This window comes from Sitophilus oryzae, unplaced genomic scaffold (genome assembly GCF_002938485.1).
Source record: "Sitophilus oryzae breed Bouriz unplaced genomic scaffold, Soryzae_2.0 scaffold_1583_pilon_pilon, whole genome shotgun sequence".
Classification (NCBI taxonomy): Eukaryota; Metazoa; Arthropoda; class Insecta; order Coleoptera; family Curculionidae; genus Sitophilus; species Sitophilus oryzae.
Window position 1 is genome coordinate 1248138 of NW_022146262.1, and position 19566 is coordinate 1267703.

Below are 19566 nucleotides of genomic sequence, written 5' to 3' on the forward strand. Positions count from 1 at the left end.
GCTTGCGTTAGTCAGTTGTATCCATAGAAAGCCTAATTAGTCTAAGAGCTGGCTACATAAAAACCTTATCATCGTTACATAGCTAATTTTTGTGTGAAGTATCCTTTTGTGTAGCCATTATGAAAAAAGTCATGTTTTGCCAGCGCGATCCGGGGCTTAAAACTGGGGCGGCCAATCGAAAGTGAAATTTTGACACTAAAAATATTATAAGATACATGAGTTATAATTGCGAAAATAGCTTTTATTTATTATTAAGAAACGTGGAAAATTGTTGGCAGACATTTTTCTACTCTTTAAAATGTCGACAGACAACGCAAAAGAGGCATGAAATTTTAAAAATTATTAAAAAATGAAATTTGAAGAATGAAAAAAATTATGGAATATTTGCATGCCGATTGGTGAAATGTCATATTTATTTATTTTAAAAGCCGTATGCAAAAGGACAGACAAAAAGATCGTGGCTCAATCAGCTGCAGAGAGTTATCAAAAGCGCGATATTTATCTAGCGCTTTATTCATGGAACGCTGGCCGCCTCATCCATTTAAGTATAGATAAATCATATAATATACGATTATATTATAAATATATTTTTTTATTATTTAAATAACGATTTTTTTGTCTGCCCTTTTGCATACGGCTTTTTAAATTAATTAACAATAAACATGACATTCCACCAACCGACCTGCATGTATGGGATGATTTTCTTTTGTCAAAATTCTATGCCTCTTTCGCGTTGTCTACCGGCGTTTCAGCCACGAGAAAAATGTCTGTCAACAATTTTACACGTTTCCTAATAGTAAATAAAAGCTATTTGGCAATTATAACTCGTGTACCTTATAATATTTTTAGTGTCAAAATTTCACCCTTTCGATTGGCCGCCCCCGCTTTAAGCCCCGGGATTGCGCTGGCAAACATGACATAGTTGCCATAATAATGGCTACACAAAAGGATACTTCACACAAAAAATTAGCCATGTAACGATGATAAGGTTTTTTTATGTAGCCAGCTCTCGGTCTATAATATTTAGCTTATAAAACATCAGCTTTTGATTTCTAACCACAATTTCTCTTGACGGAAGATAATCAAAGGCCAAAATGACATTTCTCGCAAATTTTGAAGTATAATTAGTGCAAAAGTTAGAAGTTTAACAACTTTTTCTACTAATTGAAAATATCTACCACTAATTTTGACGTTCTGAATGCTTACATTGAACTTAAAGAAACAAACTTCTATGCTAATTGAAACCACTAATTGCGAGGTTCTGAATGGAGCTTTGTAGAAAATAACAACGCCAGATAAAATAAAGTATTGCAAAAATAAAAATGTCACCTCATTCCAACCGCATCTATCAGGGAAACAAGAATGTATTGTTTTAATTACACACAAACATCTGTTTTATAGATCACTCGAATAGAATGAGTTTTTTCAGTTTTTCAATTTTAGAATAGCTAAAACCAGTTACATGCTTTCTGTTTTTTGCTTTTCATTCTGGAAATGCTGTTCTGTTTTTCATTCTAGACACGCAAAAAACTACTTGCCGAAGTGTACCATTTTCATTTATTGATAAAATATTGTAAAATATAGCAAGATTTAAAAAGCACTCAGCAATTGGAATTCGTAAACAGGCGCGTTTTTAGCTTAAAACGTGTTTTGATTCTTTGGTTACGTTTGTTTTGGTTTGGTCTAGTTTGTTGGTTCATTTTGTTTATTTTCGTTTTTTTCCTCGGTACAGTATTGATGTCCCAATTACAGTATCTACTAGGTTAAGTTCATACCTACACAAGAAACGTGTTTAGAATGTAAAGTAGGAACACGCTTTCGTGTAACTGATTTTAGTTATTCTAAAGTCGAAAAAAGAGAGATTGATGCCTTTCCGCAAAGAAATGTTTATGATTTTGTGTTTGGAGAGGCTTCTATATACTGGATATTTTGTTGTTTTATTTGAAAGTGATTTCAACTAAAAACTTCATCCGATAAAATAAAGGATTGCAAAATAAAAATGATTACTCATTTCAACCGCATCCAAATCAGGAAACCAGAATTTATTGTTCTAATTGCACACAAACATCTGTTTTACAGATCTCTCGAACAGAACGAGATAAAACCAGACCCAGATCAAGCTAGAAGGAGATAAAAATAACACAAAGTAACAGACTTACCAGCAGCGTTTACAGGAACAAATATAATCTTGGGCACGATCGACGCCATCGTCGCCACTTTCACTCGAAATGCCGCTCGGATTTGATTCAAAACGCAATGATCTGCCCGCTTTTAGTTTGGAGTAGCTGCCGTCTTACCGATCGATCGACTAAATGAGTAAAGCTGTTTGACGTTCCAATTTTTTGTATCTTTTTCGCCTGCTTTACGTCGAACGAGTTACGTAACGTGTTGTATCTCGGTGTGTTCTTGAAGATTTCTTCGGTAACCTGTTACGAAGGATGTAGCGGTGTGTGACGTGCAGCACACAAACACACAAACAAACAGAGCGCTGCGATTAAGAATGATCCGTCGATTGTTAAAGCCGCGGTTTTGTTTGGAAATATTGGATGTTAATAAAGGTTTGGAATGTTAATTTGAATAGTAGTCGTAGTGAATGGTGCATCACCGCACCGGTTTAAGCTATAGGGACCGGTTGAAAAATAATAAAGCTCATGTTTCGTTTACTTCAAATCGGTTATGTAAAGAAATATTTGTTTATTTAGTACCTACTTGGATGTCTTTTTGAATAGTATGTCATAAAAAAATCTGCATCATTTTCAGTTTTTCAACTTTAGTGAGAGCGCCCAACAAAGTGACGTAGCATCTGACGTGGTAGGTAATCTGGCAAGTAACATGCATCTAGCAAGTCACGTCGAATTGAATAAACGACAATAAGTGTGTCAGCCTTTGAATAAGAAGACTAAGGAAGGAGCATAATGCTATCCATATATTCATGCATGGTGGGAGGAATACATGAACGGAGGAATAAAAATGCAATAAATTTAAAATCTGCGTAATTTTCTAACCAATCGAAGTCTTTAAATTCGACCAATAACCATCGATTTTTCAAACCACTTTTTAATATGTCCTCGTATATTCACAAAAATAAAACATAACTGTTTAACTTTTTTCTAGTAATACACCATAATTATTCGTTTATTAATAGTCTTATTTTGACCATTTTTACGTTTATCCTAGATAATATTAATTATATTGTTCTACGGCCCTGCTAATGAGATGTTAATAAAAATTTCCGTATTGTCAGCGTACTAACGATTGCTGTAGTCTAACGATCCATTTATTCATGAATTTTACTTTGCACAAAAAAAAATATAGTTGTCAATTGTGTAATTTTTTCTGTGTTTATTATTCAACGATTTTGATTTGTAATGTAACTTGTTTTAATAAAATGAAATAACGACTAAAAATAGAATTTGTCTTGTTTGAAAAAATGTCTATTTTACTGTATTATTATTATATACACTTACTATATAATTATTTAATATTTCGTCATCAATTCATCAGTTTTTACGATCACTGATCACAATATTACTACTGCAAAAAAAAATTAATTGATTATTTTTCGTAAAATCTCATTATATGAGTCATATTCTCTGCGGATTTGGCCTGTGACGGGCTTGGTCCACCACAGACTTGGCCTGCCGCAGACTTGGTACGCCACGCAAACACATAGTTTTTCAGCAGGCCAAATTTTCTGATTTACCTATTGGGTGCTATTGACTTCTGATCCAATATAATATTACTTTGAATGTGGTAGGCAATGATTCAGTATTGAAACTCAAAGAATTTCGAACTCAAAAAGAACATTCACCCATGAAGAAGTTGGGTGCAGTCAAGCATGCGGTGTCCACTGAGAATACCTGCATTAGTGCGTTTTATGAGTGGTTGCCATATTGTTAAAATTTCCATATTTGGATAGCTAAAGATTTTATTGTTGCTAGATATGAATACGGCCTCTTTAAATTTGCGCTTTTTCCAATGGGGTTCCTTGTGGACCACCCGGGCCTCCGACCATTTTATGTTCTGGTGCTTGGACCACATATGATCTGCAATACCATGAATACCTTGACTTCATTGTTTCACCACTTTGAGTATAACCTTTATGTTCGTCCAGTCGCACATTTTGAGGACGTTTTGACTCTCCAATATACGACTCACCGCACTCGCAAGGTACCTAGTAGATGCACCCTTTTTCTTGGTTTGATGATTCCGGTTTTGTTTTTGTTAGTGTTAGTAGACTTCTTAGACTAGTCTGACACTTAAAAACAGTTTTAACTTTAGCAAAGCAGTATAAAATTAAACTGTTTTTAAGTCTGGGCTTTAAGAAGTGTCCTAACCAGGGCCGTTCCTGGCGAGCGTGCAATGCGTGCACGCACGTAGGCGCAACATTTTGGGAGCGCAGAATCGAAGTGTCAATCAGTACTTTGTAACAAAAAACCGATACGCTTTCTTGTTAATAAACAAATACTTAAACATACAGTTCGTCTGCTGGATCTGTGTCTATGAAAGGAATGCGGACAAAAAACATTTAAATAAACAGCAATATATTTTATACGTCGACTTGACGAGTACGTCACCGCAAATCGCTCCGCCCACTCATTTTATTGGCTACTTGCAAATTTGTAGAATTTTTATTGATGGGACGCGTCGTCTAATTTTTTACGAAAAACATCGAGAAAATATCGTTTCCCCTCTCACGGATACCCCGTAGCCTCAGAATGGACAGACGTACACATCATAGGATAAAGTTTGCTTAGCGTCTTTTTTGCGTTGGCCGCACCGAATAAACAAGTCTATGGCAATCTCTCGGCAACACATTGATCTCATCGATTTATTTTTCATTTTATTCATTTTATGGAAAGCACTGTTCATTAAAATGTTGTATCCTATGTTATAGCGCTTGTTTCTCTCTACATTTCCTGTCTCACAATATACCGTTTGTGTCGGGGAAGGGATCACAGTTTCATAGTTGTCGATTTTCGACAGAAATCAGGGCATGTATATTATTTTGTATATTTTTCATTTTATTGATTTTATGGAAAGCACTGTTCATTAAAATATTCTATGCTATATTATAGGGCTTGTCGCTCTACAATTTCCTGTCTCAGAATGTACCGTTTGTGTCAGGGACGGGATCATAATTTCATAGTTGTCGATTTTCGAAAGAAATCGGTACATGTATATTATTTCGTATATTTTTCATTTTATTGGTTTTATGGAAAGCACTGTTCATTAAAATGTTGTATCCTGTGTTATAGGGCTTGTTTCTCTCTACAATTTACTGTCTCACAATGTACCGTTTGTGTCGGGAAGGGTTCATAGTTTCATAGTTGTCGATTTTCGAAAGAAATCAGTACATGTATATTATTTCCGATTTTTAGTTTATTGTTTTTATGTATTTCATATAAAATGGGTGAGTTTTTTTCTTTAGGGTACTATTTTTGTTACTAAATATTTTTGTGTTTTTGTTTGTTTTCTTTATTTAATAAATGATTTTATACTTTAATCATAATAGTTTTTTTCCAATTACATATTGCTCATTTGTCGCAGAATATAAATTCTTTAAATTTTTGAGATTAAGATTAAAATATACATACAATAATTGATTTAAATATAAAAAGGGCGTACCAAAGAATGCTGCATGTACAGGCGCCAGATACCCCAGGAATGGGCCTGGTCCTAACAAAGACAAAACCAGAATCACCAAACCAAGAGAAAGAGTGCATGAGTTAATCACAATTAATAGAATTAAAATAAAAATAAAATTAATGAATTATTTACTTATCTAATTTACCTACAGCATATTCAAAAAAGAATAATGGTATTTAAGATAATTTCAAAATACCTATTTTTAACATTTTGTTAAAGTTTTAAAATCTTGTAACTTTAACACGTGACATTTTTTAATTTTAAAGGTTGCTATTAGACTTGGCTTAAGGCAAATTAATAAAATTGCGTTTATCTCATCAAGGAGATCAAAATCGACAAAATATCAAGAGACAACTTTTAATCGGCATTAAACAGTCTACACAATTTTGCTAACAAGAGAAAAAAAGTTACTGGCGCACATTTTTTTATTAGAAACACATTCCACTGATAACCTGTATGCACGTCCCTGGTGAATATGTCGACACTTTTTTAGCATTAAAATATATCGCGCTTATAGTAATTTTTACTCTCAAAATTTCATTCAAATCGCTAAAGCACTTGTAAGAAAATTACAATAAATCAAAATATTAAAACTTTATAACCCCCTGTAGTTACGAAATAAAGCAGAATCCTAGACCTATATTGATATAAAAAATGAATCTTATTTTAACTCACACATATTTTTTATAACACTCCGGATATGAACAAACTAAAAATTTAAAACATTCTTGACACTATGGTGAAGTAAAAATTTAATTCATTACGAAAAAACAAAAATAAAATTGTTTTAATTCATAACGATTTTAGAGCAACAATGTAATAAATTATTAAATATAATATATTTTTTTAGTTAACATTCCTACAAAATTTTGTACATATTTATACTAATATATAAAATCCTTAAGTAACTTCTGATTAATCACGATCCTGCTCCAACCACCCAACGTAAGAAGCTCAATTTTGGCATACAGGTTGATTCTAGGGTGTAGAGGTTCGATAAGAAGGGATTTTTCGAAATTCTAGTTTCAAGGGAGTGAAACCACCCCTCACCCCTCAAATATTACAATATTTTTTATTTAAAAAACGGTCAAGTTTCCGAAAAAACGCTTAAACACGATATTTTACTTTTTTTTTACATATTTTAAGACTTTTTAAAAATTTATACTGGGTGTTTCGAAAAATCTGGTCATTGATTAATCACGATCCTGCTTAAAGCGCTTGACGTAAAAACCTGATTTTTGGAAAATGGATTGATTTAGTGTGTAGAGGTTCGATAAGAAAAGATTTATCGAAACTCGAATTCTAAGGGGGTGAAGCCACCCCTCAAATATTAGAATATTCTGTATTTCTTCTGTATTTTAAAACCGGTGAGTTTTTCGAAAAAAACTCTTAACCGCGTATATTTGATTTTGTTGTTTTACATATTTAAAGATTTTTTAAAATTTTATACGGGGTGTTCATAAAGTATGACCATTGAGTTATCGCGATTCTGCTTACGGATTGTTTGTGGGGTGTAGAGGTTCGATAAGGAGGGGTTTCTCGAATCTCAAATTCAAAGAGGGTGAAAACGCCCCTCAAATATTACAATATTTGTTATTTAAAAAACGGTTAGTCTTTCGGGAAAACGCTTGGACACGCATAATTTATTTTGTTTTTTTACATATTTTGATTTTTTTAAAAAAATCATACAGGGCGTTCCAAAAAGTTGGATAATTGATTAACCACGATTCTGCTTAAACTGCTTGACGTAAAAAGCTTATTTTTGGCAAAGGGGTTTTTCGAAAGTCAAATTCCAACGAGATGATTACCCCTCAAATATTACCAAGTTATATAATAATATCGCCATATTGTTTTTTCTCATGCTGACATAAATGTGAGAAAATTTTATCCAGTTTGTATGTTAATGGAAATTCTTGCTTTGCTTTATCATCACCATTACAAATGATGAATTCGACGCGAACGAAGTCGAGGGTACAGGCTAGTATAATATATTTTTTTAGTTAAACATTCCTACAAAATTTTGTACATATAAATTCATAAGAAATAGTGAGAGAAAAACAAATTCTCATTCGTTTAATAAACTAATAATCTGTACGAGTAATTTATTATTAAATTTTATTTCGATTTTTATTTGCTTTTTGATTGAACGATGAAAGAACGATTTAGCCACGGTTTTTTGCAATATTATCAAGTAATACAAGCTCAATTATTGCATCGTTTCTCGTTAATACGTGCATTAATCAACACAAAAAACTATACCAGCCGCAAATTGAATAATTTTACGTTTCGTAGCGGTCAGCTTTTAGAGTAATTACTGATTAAAGATAAACTGTCCGAATGCCTTCGACACAGTTCGCTATTTTCTTTCATTTTGGTCTAAGATAGATAAAGCCTTTTACTAATACAACAGGTTGGTTCTATTGCACAAATTGCTTTATTATATTTTAAGATTTTTTTTAATATGCGTGTATAATTCAAAGACTAAATAGGCATACAGTTTCTGAGCTCGATAAGAATCTATGAATAATTACTGCAATATAACGAAAATTTCTATTAAGTGTATAGGTTTGGTGCATTCTCCGCAGGTGCTGCCACCATCGCAGAATATCGTAAAGAACATGCATATTCAAATACACGGATTTAAATAGCGAGTATACGAAAAGTACATATAATTATTAAAAGTTTTAGGAAGTATAATTTAAATAAAAAAGTAAATATTTTGATATCTTCAGAAGGTCTAACTTGTAACTTGTATTATAATTTATTATTCCAACTAAATAGCTTTTTAGATTACTTTAACTACGCTAGCTAGCATAGTTTTACGCACCGGTTTTGCTAGTGTGGTCATAATTGGGGCTATTTCGGCTATAACAAAAAAGTTTAAAGGTACATAATTATAATTTTAGAAGATGTTCATTAATATTTAATCACTACTTGATTAAAAAAAGTATACCATTAATATTGCAAATTTTATTTTATTCTCTCATATATATGTCTAATTAATTTTTTGATTATGTAATGAGCACTTTGTTTATTCACTTGTTTCGTCGAACTGCTTGAATCCATTTTTGCTTTTGACCAAATCGGTGTGAGAAACTATGAAGCTGTAAAATGTTGTTTTGGGAGAGTTTAATATCTGGGAAAATTGAGTTATTGAATGTTATTGCACCAAACAACGCCCTAGTTACACTCTCCTTTAAGCGTTAACATTTTTTCGGCAATTTTATTAATATTTGAAATTGTCACAACACAACACGATGCCTAGTTCGGATTCTTTTTTACTTATTTTTTACTACCCCAAACAGCGTTACTTCACACAAACCTAGGGTTGCCACCTGTCCTTTTTTTAAACAAATTGTCCTTGTGACTTTTTTTGCCCTAAATTTTATTTACGTATTTTTCCTACTTAATCTACAGCAACCAGTAATATTTCTTCAAATTTAATTAGACATGTTATAAAATTTATAAATAAACTAGTTGAAGCCTGGCGCATCCGCCACGACGCGACAGCAGCAAAAAAATATTTTTTATTTTTTTAATTAAATGACAAACAGAAAATCTGGCGACGACAGTTTTTAGAAGAGCCAATTAGCTATCTTTTAGTAAAAAAAGCAACTTTCTAAGAGCAAGTCGTTACTTCAGTAGACGACACAGATAAACATTAGCATTTTATATACATATATATTTATTTTTTTATTATATTTGTATGTAGATGTTTTTGTTTCCCGTTTAATCTCCAATGATAGCTTAGACTTAACAATTTTGAACTCAAAATGGGGGGGAACTCAAAATTTTACTGCTGTACTTTGGCCAACTTGAACTGTACTTTGGCTCCGTCGTTTTTCAAAGTCCAATGTCCTTTTTTGACTTTGCAAAAAGGTGGCAACCCTACACAAACCTCGTACCTGATGTTTTATAGTTTCAATAACTGCACTAGCAAAAAACTAAAATACTTAAATATTAGCACAAAGCCAAGATTTTAATATTATTTTAATGCGATCAACATGAACTGTAACCGGGATGGCGTGTAACGCATAGTAAACTATCAGAAGAGTATGTTAGTACTCCATGGTTTAAGGAGCTTTTGTGCAAAATTTTATCTCCTAGAACCGATTTTATAATTTTTTACAAAATGTTGCCCCTAATTTTACCCCTTTAGGGGATGAATTTCCAAAAGTAGCTTTTTAGTACACACTTTGATCAGTTAAGGTACCTCTGTGAAAAATTTCTTACTCTTTAAGGCAGAGTTTAAAAAATTTTATGCAAAATTTCATCCCTATACCGGGTGCGTCTCAAAAGTGGCTCACCCATATAACTTTTCTATTTTTTCAGATAAACACACGAGGTTTGGTATGTTAGTATATGACATAAATTAAGATTGATTGACATATTCAATTGTTTTCGGTCACTTCCGATTTCACCGGAAATGACTACAACTTTCGATTTTTAAATGGCACCCTTGGTATTTTTTTACTTTATTCGATGAAAATGACACTCTAAATAGAATGACATATCATAAGTCAACTTTTGACATTTTCGCATATGGTTTATTTGAAATTATAACATGCGGTTCATAACGATAATTTAACTCGAAACTAGAAATACCTACTAAGTGTGTGGTATCAAATTATTCGTAAAAAAATGCTTTTTCCAAATATGTTAATAAACCACCATCGTTCCATTTGAAAAAAATTGAAATATGATTAAAAATACGATTTGGGCATCTTTTAACTGGCCAGGACAAGGCACTAAATTCATTAGACGATCAAATATATTTTCCAAGGCTCCTTGATTAAAAATTAGTGTTTTTAAAACAGCCATGGCACTCTAGATTGAAATTTAAAATACAATTGGTTTTTGAGCGAGTACGTCAAAAGTTGACATATGATATGTCATTCGATTCAGAGTGTCATTTTCTATCGAATAAAGTACCGAGGGTGCCATTTAAAAATCAAAAGTTATAGTCATTTCCGGTGAAACAGGAAGTGGCCAAAAACAATTTAATACGTCAATCAATCCTAATTTGTCACATACTAACATACCAAATCTAGTTATTTTATCTGAAAAAATAAAAAAGTTATAGGGGTGAGCCACTTTTGAGAACCACCCGGTATAGTTTCACCACCTTAGGGGGTGAATTTCCGAAAATAGCTTCTTAGTATTCAATTACACCACTTAAGGGGTACCTCTAAAATACAATAATACACCTAGGACAGAATTTTACCTTCTTAGAAGGCAAATTTTCAAAAATCGCTCCTTAGTGCTCAATTACGTGACCTAAAGAATCTCTGTGCAAAATTTCATACTCCTAGTACTGATTTAAACAAATACAAACTTTCATCAAAACTAATTTTTTTCTTAGTGTTTGAATTACAAACAAAATGAACCAAACTGAATGAAATAAAGAACTATGGTATCGGATTAGAGAAAGATAGACATGAATAAAAAACTAATACCTACAAATTATTAATAATTAGTTTTAATGATTACAAATAGTACGAGATTACATTAAAGCATTGCGATTTGATTGATGATTTAAAAGCAACAAAATTAAACACTCGATAATTAGGTTAAATAATATAATTTAATTAAATCTATATTGCGTTAGATATTTCTTTATTCACAATAATTTATAACGATTTCTCTGCAAAATAACGAGAAAAAGTATTTATATGCAATTTATTCACATAGCGTTAAAGATATTTCCATACAATCACTTGCCACTTCCTTCATATAGATCTGAATATCGACTTTTCTTTTACAATATCTACTGATTTAAAATTTGCTAGCTACCTAGCTTGAGTCTTAATAAGTGCAAATATTTTAATGGGTGGTATATTTCGACTCCAAAAACACGTCTATGAGATTATTTTCGCAATTTATTTTATAAATTTGGAATTTTTCGAAAACATTTTTGGAAGTTTTTTTTAAAATCTTATTTAAAAAACATAATATGATATGAGAACATAGATAGCAGATTAAATTTACAAAAAGAAAACCTAGAAAAGATCCAGTGGTTCTCAAAATTTAAGCAAAAATTCATTTTTTTGGGAACATTTTCAAAGAAGTAGAATATCTCGGTTATTTTGGACTTATTTGAAAAACGGCAAAGATAAAATATATTTCTTTTATCGAGATCCCTGAAAATATTTGCACTTATTTAAGAATGACCTTTGTATACTATTTATTCTTCCAGAAAATACCCTTATTAAACAAATTATTTAATACATCTACTCCTACTAGCTAGGCAAGGATCATCGGCATCCTATCTTGGTCCAGAGCCAGAACTGGTAATAACCAAATGTATGGCCCGTAGTGCACTAAAACTGTGGATCAGGAAAAAGCAGAATGTCCATTGGAGAAACAGACAGGGGCACAGGAACAGCAAGACTTTTATCCCAGGACCTAGCTCTAAAACTGCAAAAGAACTGCCAATGCTTAGCAGGAATTAAGTGCGGATTACAACAGGCCTCTTGACAGGAGACATGGCTGTCAAGTGTTACCTGCACAAGCTCAACCTGTATCAAGGAAGTCTTTGCTGCAGACTCTGCGATAAAGATCCTAAAACAGCGGAGCACATAATATGTCATTGCGAGACTCTGGATCGCGAGCGACACTTTTTATTTAGGAAAGCTAGGCTAGAACCGGAGGAACTATGCTCCCATCCTATCAAGGACCTCCATAAGTTAGTGCAGGGCACAGGGATAATAGAATGGATGCAGATATAGAAACGGGACAAACAAAATAGGCCTCACAGATCGCAGTGTTTCCGGCAGAGGCCGGCCCCTTGTTATGGAAAAAACTCCTACTAACTATTTTATCCAATATCCATGTAATAAAGATATAATTAAAACTACAGGGTGCCCCATTTTCGTGTGTTTTACAGTGTTTCTCGTTTATGAGTAGAAATACAAAAATGCGGTTTTCACATCACTGTGCATTAGAAATTGTTGTATTTTTCCAACAGTATAATCAAAAAAATCGAATAAGTTATTCCATGTAAAATTTTCGTTATTAGCTATTCCACTCTAGTTTCTGTGTGAAATTATTGCATCAAAAATAACAATAACTCTTTAATAAAATGAATGACAGCGTGTTATCTAAAAGCTGCACAAATTCATTTTCAGTGCAGTTTATTAAGATAACACGATGGAAAGCAAAATTATGTGGTTAAATTAAATTAAATGAAATAATAATAGTCTTTTAAACTAGGTTGATTTATGTTAAAACATTAACTAATGCATGTTTTTCCTTTCTTATGAAAATAAGTATATTATATTTTTAGAAAGTTCATAACAAGGCAAAAAAAATAAAAAAAATTGTACTGCATGGATTCTACGTCAAAAACTTTATGGGAACAAAGGGAAACCAAGATAAAAACAGTGTCGAAAAATGCAACATTTTAAAATTCGCATATTTCAGGAACTAAGGAGGCTAGGACCGAAGCTAGGACAAATCTGTGTGTAGCATCTTTAGTTTTATAAGAAAGTAGCAGTGTGAAGTGAAAACCGCATCTTTGTGTCTCTACTCATAAACGAGGACCCCATAAAACACACAAAAATGAGACACCCTGTACACTAATAATGTGTAGCTGTAGCATTCAAGATTTTCCACAAAACCCCCGCATTTCTGTGTTAGTGGCACATCTTTTGCGAAAGTGGATACAGTATCAGTGAAATTACATCAATAGAAAGATAAATATACATAGATTTACTAGCACAAAATCAATATGCACAGAACAAGAAAGTAAACATATTATATAATTATTAGAGTTTAGTGGAATTAAAATTAAGACGATTTTGTACTGATCCAAATTAAAGATTATTTTTGATGATTATTCATTATGATTTTTATTCTTATTATATAAGATATATGTTGGTAATTTTCCACCAACATACATATATCTATCCTATTACAGATGGGAATTGAAGTTTTAATACCGTATATTATATGTAAGATGCTCAAATTTAATACCTAAGGATAACAAAAAATAGCCTCGCAACCATTTCCAATTATGGTGTAGCCTCTCTCACATGTTTAGATACTCTCTTTGTAGTTGGGCCCATTGTTGTGTTATTGGCTACGCGGGCCCAAGTTATCTCTGATGATTTCCTAATATCATGGTCCCATCTCAGATTTGGTCTTTCTCTAGGTCTCTTAATTCCTCGTTCATGCTGTAATTTTTGTGGAATGTACTTCTGCTAATCTGCCCATTGCCACATGATGACACCTATTACCTGGGTCTTTTGTCGTATCCACTCTATTCTTTTACGGTCTTCTTGGTTATTCCCAGCGAGAGTTATTCCCAACGAGAGTCTAGTTAACAAGAAAACTTTCCTGGTTTTGGTCCTTTCGAACTCGATGGCATGTGTCCATCAGCAATTTACCATTAGCTGAAGGAGTACGTTTCTTGGATTGGAGGGTAAAGATCCATTATTAAATAACATTATTATCATCAAAAGAATATATTAAAAGCAAATTATAACGAGAAAACTTTCCTGGTTTTGGTCGTTTCGAACTCGATGGCATGTGTCCATCAGCAATTTACCATTAGCTGAAGGAGTACGTTTCTTGGATTGGAGGGTAAAGATCCGTTATTAAATAACATTATTATCATCAAAAGAATATATTAAAAGCAAATTATAACGAGAAAACTTTCCTGGTTTTGGTCCTTTCGAACTCGATGGCATATGTCCATCAGCAATTTACCATTAGCTGAAGGAGTACGTTTCTTGGATTGGAGGGTAAAGATCCATTATTAAATAACATTATTATCATCAAAAGAATATATTCAAAGCAAATTATAACGAGAAAACTTTCCTTGTTTTGGTCCTTTCGAACTCGATGGCATGTGTCCATCAGCAATTTACCATTAGCTGAAGGAGTACGTTTCTTGGATTGGAGGGTAAAGATTCATTATTAAATAACATTATTATCATCAAAAGAATATATTAAAAGCGAATTACAGCGACAAAACTTTCCTGGACTGGGTCCTTTCGAACTTGATGGCATGTGTCCATCAGCAGTTTACCATTAGCTGAAGAAGTACGTTTCTTGGATTGTTGCACAGAGCAGGGCCGTATCTAGACCAAAATTTCGGGGGGGGTTTGGCTTGGAGGGGGTACAAAAGCTGTTAGGAAAAAAGCATAATAAAAAAATCGCTTTGGACTACACTCAAATCTTAATTGAAAAATAAAATTTTAAAAAAGTAACAGGTAAAAATTATTAATCTTAGAGGATAAACTGGGTCTTTTCCCTGGAAAAACGATTGACTACCTCTTCGATATCGATATTTATTTCTCTATGTACGTTTAATAGAGCAAGTCCTGTCAATCGCTCCTGACCTGTAGAGTTACGTAGGGAGTCCTTCAATCGTCTTATGCCGCAACCGCACGTGCGGCATTTAGCGAACTCCGAGCGCTCGTCAACTACCGAACGCTCGTCAACTACCGAACGCTCGTCAACTACCGAACGCTCGTGATCGGACTTCGCCTTCCATCCACACATGCGGGCTCTGATAGCAACAACATAGAGACGAGCGCTCGTTCTCGTCGCCGATTGGGTCGCCGAACTCCGACTTCCTCATCCACACACATAGGAAATCGGCGAAGCTTCGATCGGAGATCGCCGAATACCGCATAATTGCAGCATTAGAGTTGAAAAAGACCTTTCTGGTGTAGCTGTTGACACTTGTAGAGTTGCTAGGATCATTAATAAAATGTATATATTTGGAAATATACACTGGTTACACTCCGATTATCGTTTCGATGGCATTTTAGGTCGGTCGACTGCAGGTAGCTGCTTCCATTTTGCCGCCACAAGTCTAGTTCTGCCGCTAAAGTGTCATAGTCCAAGAATTCTTTGTCTAATAGCAGAACAATAACAAACGTTAATCACGTTAATGACCAGCAAAACACACAACATTCAAAAGCTTGTCCTTGTCAAACTTTTGCTGTTTTAAACACTTGAATGTTGAAAGTCGAAAATCGAAAATGACATTTGCTTTCAAAGTGGAAATGTGAGGTTAGGGTGTATAATGTATATTTATCAATGACTAAAGAATACAAGGACAAATAGCACCCGAGACCAAACTGTGACCATCCTTCCAAACAGTGCCGTGGCACATATTTTACTTAACATTGCCGCTTGAAGGGATATTTATATTTTTGATATTATATGTTTTCACTACGCCTATGGTGTATCGGGTGGTATCATACTGATTAATTAGGAAAAAACGTATTAAAATGTTAACAAAAGGTACATAACTAGTATCGACGTATAGTACATATCAAGTACATATAATATCAGAAAAATAATTATCGAATTCAATAAAAAAAAACGCTAAAAAGGTGTAGGGGACTGTTAATTTCCCTATAAAACGTAACTTCTGGCTCTTTCTTATCATTGCGCCTTTTACACTTGAAAGCTGAACAAATTACCATTGTAATAAAGTTTATACAAGGTTCACTACACACAACCAACTATTAAAAATCGCTAAAATTGTCGTTGATGGCCCGTATGGGCGTTACATGTCCTCGTATTCTTTAGTCATTGATATTCATCCATCTTCTTCTTCTTCTTTTTTGTTTCGTTCTTACTTACTTACTTAATGATCATTACTTTTTAAAAATTTTCGGCCATAATTTCGGGGAGGGTTTGAACCCCCAAAACACCCCCCCAGATACGGCCCTGGCACAGAGGCTAGCTCTCCGTCCTCGACATCAGCCGGACCAAAGTTCATGGCACTAATGGTCGTTGTCCCGGCGCAGTCAGTGATAAGGTGTTCTGGTGTTTCCCCATTTTTCCCTCAGAATCTACATTCGCCGTTGTTCCTCAGCTTCAGCCTACTGAGGTGTTCGTTGACGAGACAGTGTCCTGTTAGAAACCCCGTGACAATCCGAAGATTGTTTTTACTTAAATCAAGAAAAACCTTTCATTTTTCTCGGTCGTAAGTTCTGAGGAAACAAACGTAAAAGTAACAAGCGGTAAGAATATTTTAGTTGCAATCTGAAACATTTTTAGAATTTTAGAGTTAAAGTTCAGCAATAAGTAAGTTAAAGACCCTTTCTATACAATACTTCTCTTACTTAGTCATATCCATACGCTAGTAAGAAAAACCGGAAATTCAAGAAAGTAACCCGAGTGCGCGAAAAATAAAAATCGCGCCTTGGTCCTTATTCGCAGTGGGTAAACGGGACGCGCACCAACGTCGGTACCCCAGACACGGTACCTACAAAAGTCGGTACCCGCCTCTTGGTCTCGTTTCAGTCGGTACCAGCGCTAAGGCCACCAAACCAAACAAAACACCGCGCGAGTTCAAGTCATCGCTCGCAGTTCAATTAAAAGTTGCAGTTTATTAGTTAGTGAGAATCTCTGACCAGTTTCTTAAGGTTTAAATTAAGGTAAGTCATAATAATTATTAATTTATCCACGACTCGTCTATAATTTGATTATTATACATGAGTTTATGAAAGTGAATAATGGTTTCACTAGTGAATAATGGTTTCATTATTCACCGCTTCCACGGATATCTCGATCCAAACTCCAGACAAGAGCTGTGCTCGATCCAAACCGGCTTAGAATGCGATTGTACGCACAAAATAAATTTAATTAGTTAAAGCTAAATTAGTTAGCTACCTAGTTAAAAAACATTCAATGTTTTGTTTCCATGTTACTTACTCGTTATACTCGTTAAATATTTTTTTGACATTATAAAAATAAAAACTTACATTAACATTATCTAAATTTTTTTTATAGTCCTGGATAAAGTATAGTATTCTACTCGCATATAATGGCTGTTATTCACTTGGATGATTTATGACACTCGCCTGTGGCTCGTGTCATAAACTCCTGCATAAACTTCATCCGCGTGAATAACAGCCACCATTATATGCTCGTTGAATAATATACTATTATTGGTTAACAGTTATTTATGTATAAAGGGAATTATAAGGGAATCACTGAGAGCAAAGTTTCTGTCAACATTATCAATAATTGCCCGAGGTTTTTCTATACTACTAATATATAAAATCGTTAAGTGACTGACTCACTGATTAATCACGATCCTGCTCAAACCACTCAACGTAAGAAGCTCAATTTTGGCATACAGGTTGATTCTAGGGTGTAGAGGTTCAATAAGAAGGGATTTTTCGAAATTCCAGTTCCAAGGGGGTGAAACCACCTCTCAAATATTACAATATTTTTTATTTAAAAAAACGGTCAAGTTTCCGAAAAAACGCGTAAACACGTATATTTTATTTTGTTTTATTACATATTTTAAGATTTTTTAAAAATGTATACAGGTGTTTCGAAAAATCTGGCCATTGATTAATCACGATCCTGCTTAAAGTGCTTGACGTAAAAAGCTGATTTTTGGAAAACGGATTAACTTTAGGGTGTAGAGGTTCGATAAGAAGGGATTTTTCGAAACTCGAATTCTAAGGGGGTGAAACAACCCCTCAAATATTAGAATATTTTTTATTTAAAAACCGTTGAGTTTTTCGGAAAAACTCTTAAACACGTATATTTTATTTTGTTGTTTTACATATTTTAGGATTTTTAAAAAATTTATACAGGGCGTTTCGAAAAATCTGGTCATTGATTAATCACGACCTTGCTCAAAACGCCTGACGTAAAAAGCTAATTTTTGGAAAACGGATTGACTTTAGGGTGTAGAGGTTCGATTAGAAGAAGGGATTTTTCGAAACTCGAATTCTTAGGGGGTGAAACCACGCCTCAAATATTAGAATATTTTTTACTTAAAAACCGGTGAGTTTTTCGGAAAAACTCTTAAACACGTATATTTTATTTTGTTTTTTTACATATTTTAAGATTTTTTAAAAATTTATACAGGGTGTTTCATAAAATATGACCATTGAGTAATCACGATCCTGCTTAAACTGCTTGACGTTTAAACCTGATTTTTAGCAAACGGATTGACTGTGGGGTGTAGAGGTTCGATAAGGAGGAGTTTCTCGACTCTCAAATTCCAAAAGGGTGAAAACGTCAATGAAATGGGGTGAAAATGATTTTTATCTTTCATATTTAGTAACTGCCAAAATATAATAATATCGCCATATTGTTTTTTCTCATGCTGACGTAAATGCGAGAAAATTTTATCCAGTTTGTATGTTAATGGAAATTCTTGCTTTGCTTTATCATCACCATTACAAATGATTAATTCGACGCGAACGAAGTCGCGGGTACACGCTAGTAGCACTATAATTCCCGTGGTACATAGATAATTTTATTTCTTACTGAATTTATTTTTTTTTTAATTTTCATGTTTTTCTTATTTTTCTCTAAAACAGTATAGAAATTTGGAACAGTAAAAACGGGATTAACCATTTTAGAACAAGCAAAAAATTTTATGAAGAATGCATTTTTGCTTGAATCCATTTTTGCTTTTAATCATATCGTGTGATAAACTCTAAAGGTATTAAATGTTGTTTCGGGAGAGTTGAATATCCGGGAAAATTGAGTTATTGAATGTTATTGCACCCAACAACGCCCTAATTACGGCCTCCTTTACGCGTTAACATTTTTTCGGCAATTTTATTAACATTTGAAATTGTTACAACACACCACGATGCCTAGTTTGAATTTTTTTTCTTATTTTTTACTACCCGAAACATCACACAAACTTCGTACCTGAGTGTTTCATAGTCTCAATAACTGAACTAGTAAAAAACTAAAATACTTAAATATTATGACAAAACCACGATTTCAATATTATTTTAATGCGATCAACATGAACTGTAACCGGGACGGCGCGGCGCGCCGGCATGAAATACATGTTGATAATTTCTGATTTCTGCCGTTGAAGCGCTGCTGTCGTAATTTGTTCAAATCAACTGAAATGCACCAAGCCTATACTCCTTACAGTGATTCTAATAATTTACATAAAGATGTTTAACC

The 19566-nt window shown here is 33.5% G+C and overlaps 1 protein-coding gene and 1 pseudogene across 1 annotated transcript in view; one reads left to right on the plus strand and one right to left on the minus strand.

Moving 5' to 3' along the window:
- LOC115879650 (alpha-tocopherol transfer protein-like) overlaps positions 1 to 2535 on the minus strand; it is a 60828-nt gene extending 58293 nt beyond the window's left edge. Inside the window, exon 1 of the mRNA XM_030896550.1 lies at positions 2160 to 2535. Within this exon, the coding sequence (XP_030752410.1) occupies positions 2160 to 2208 (49 nt within the window). The 5' untranslated portion in view covers positions 2209 to 2535. The remainder of the gene's footprint in view (positions 1 to 2159) is intronic.
- Positions 2536 to 16661: 14126 nt separating this feature from the next.
- LOC115879676 overlaps positions 16662 to 19566 on the plus strand; it is a 56448-nt pseudogene continuing 53543 nt past the window's right edge.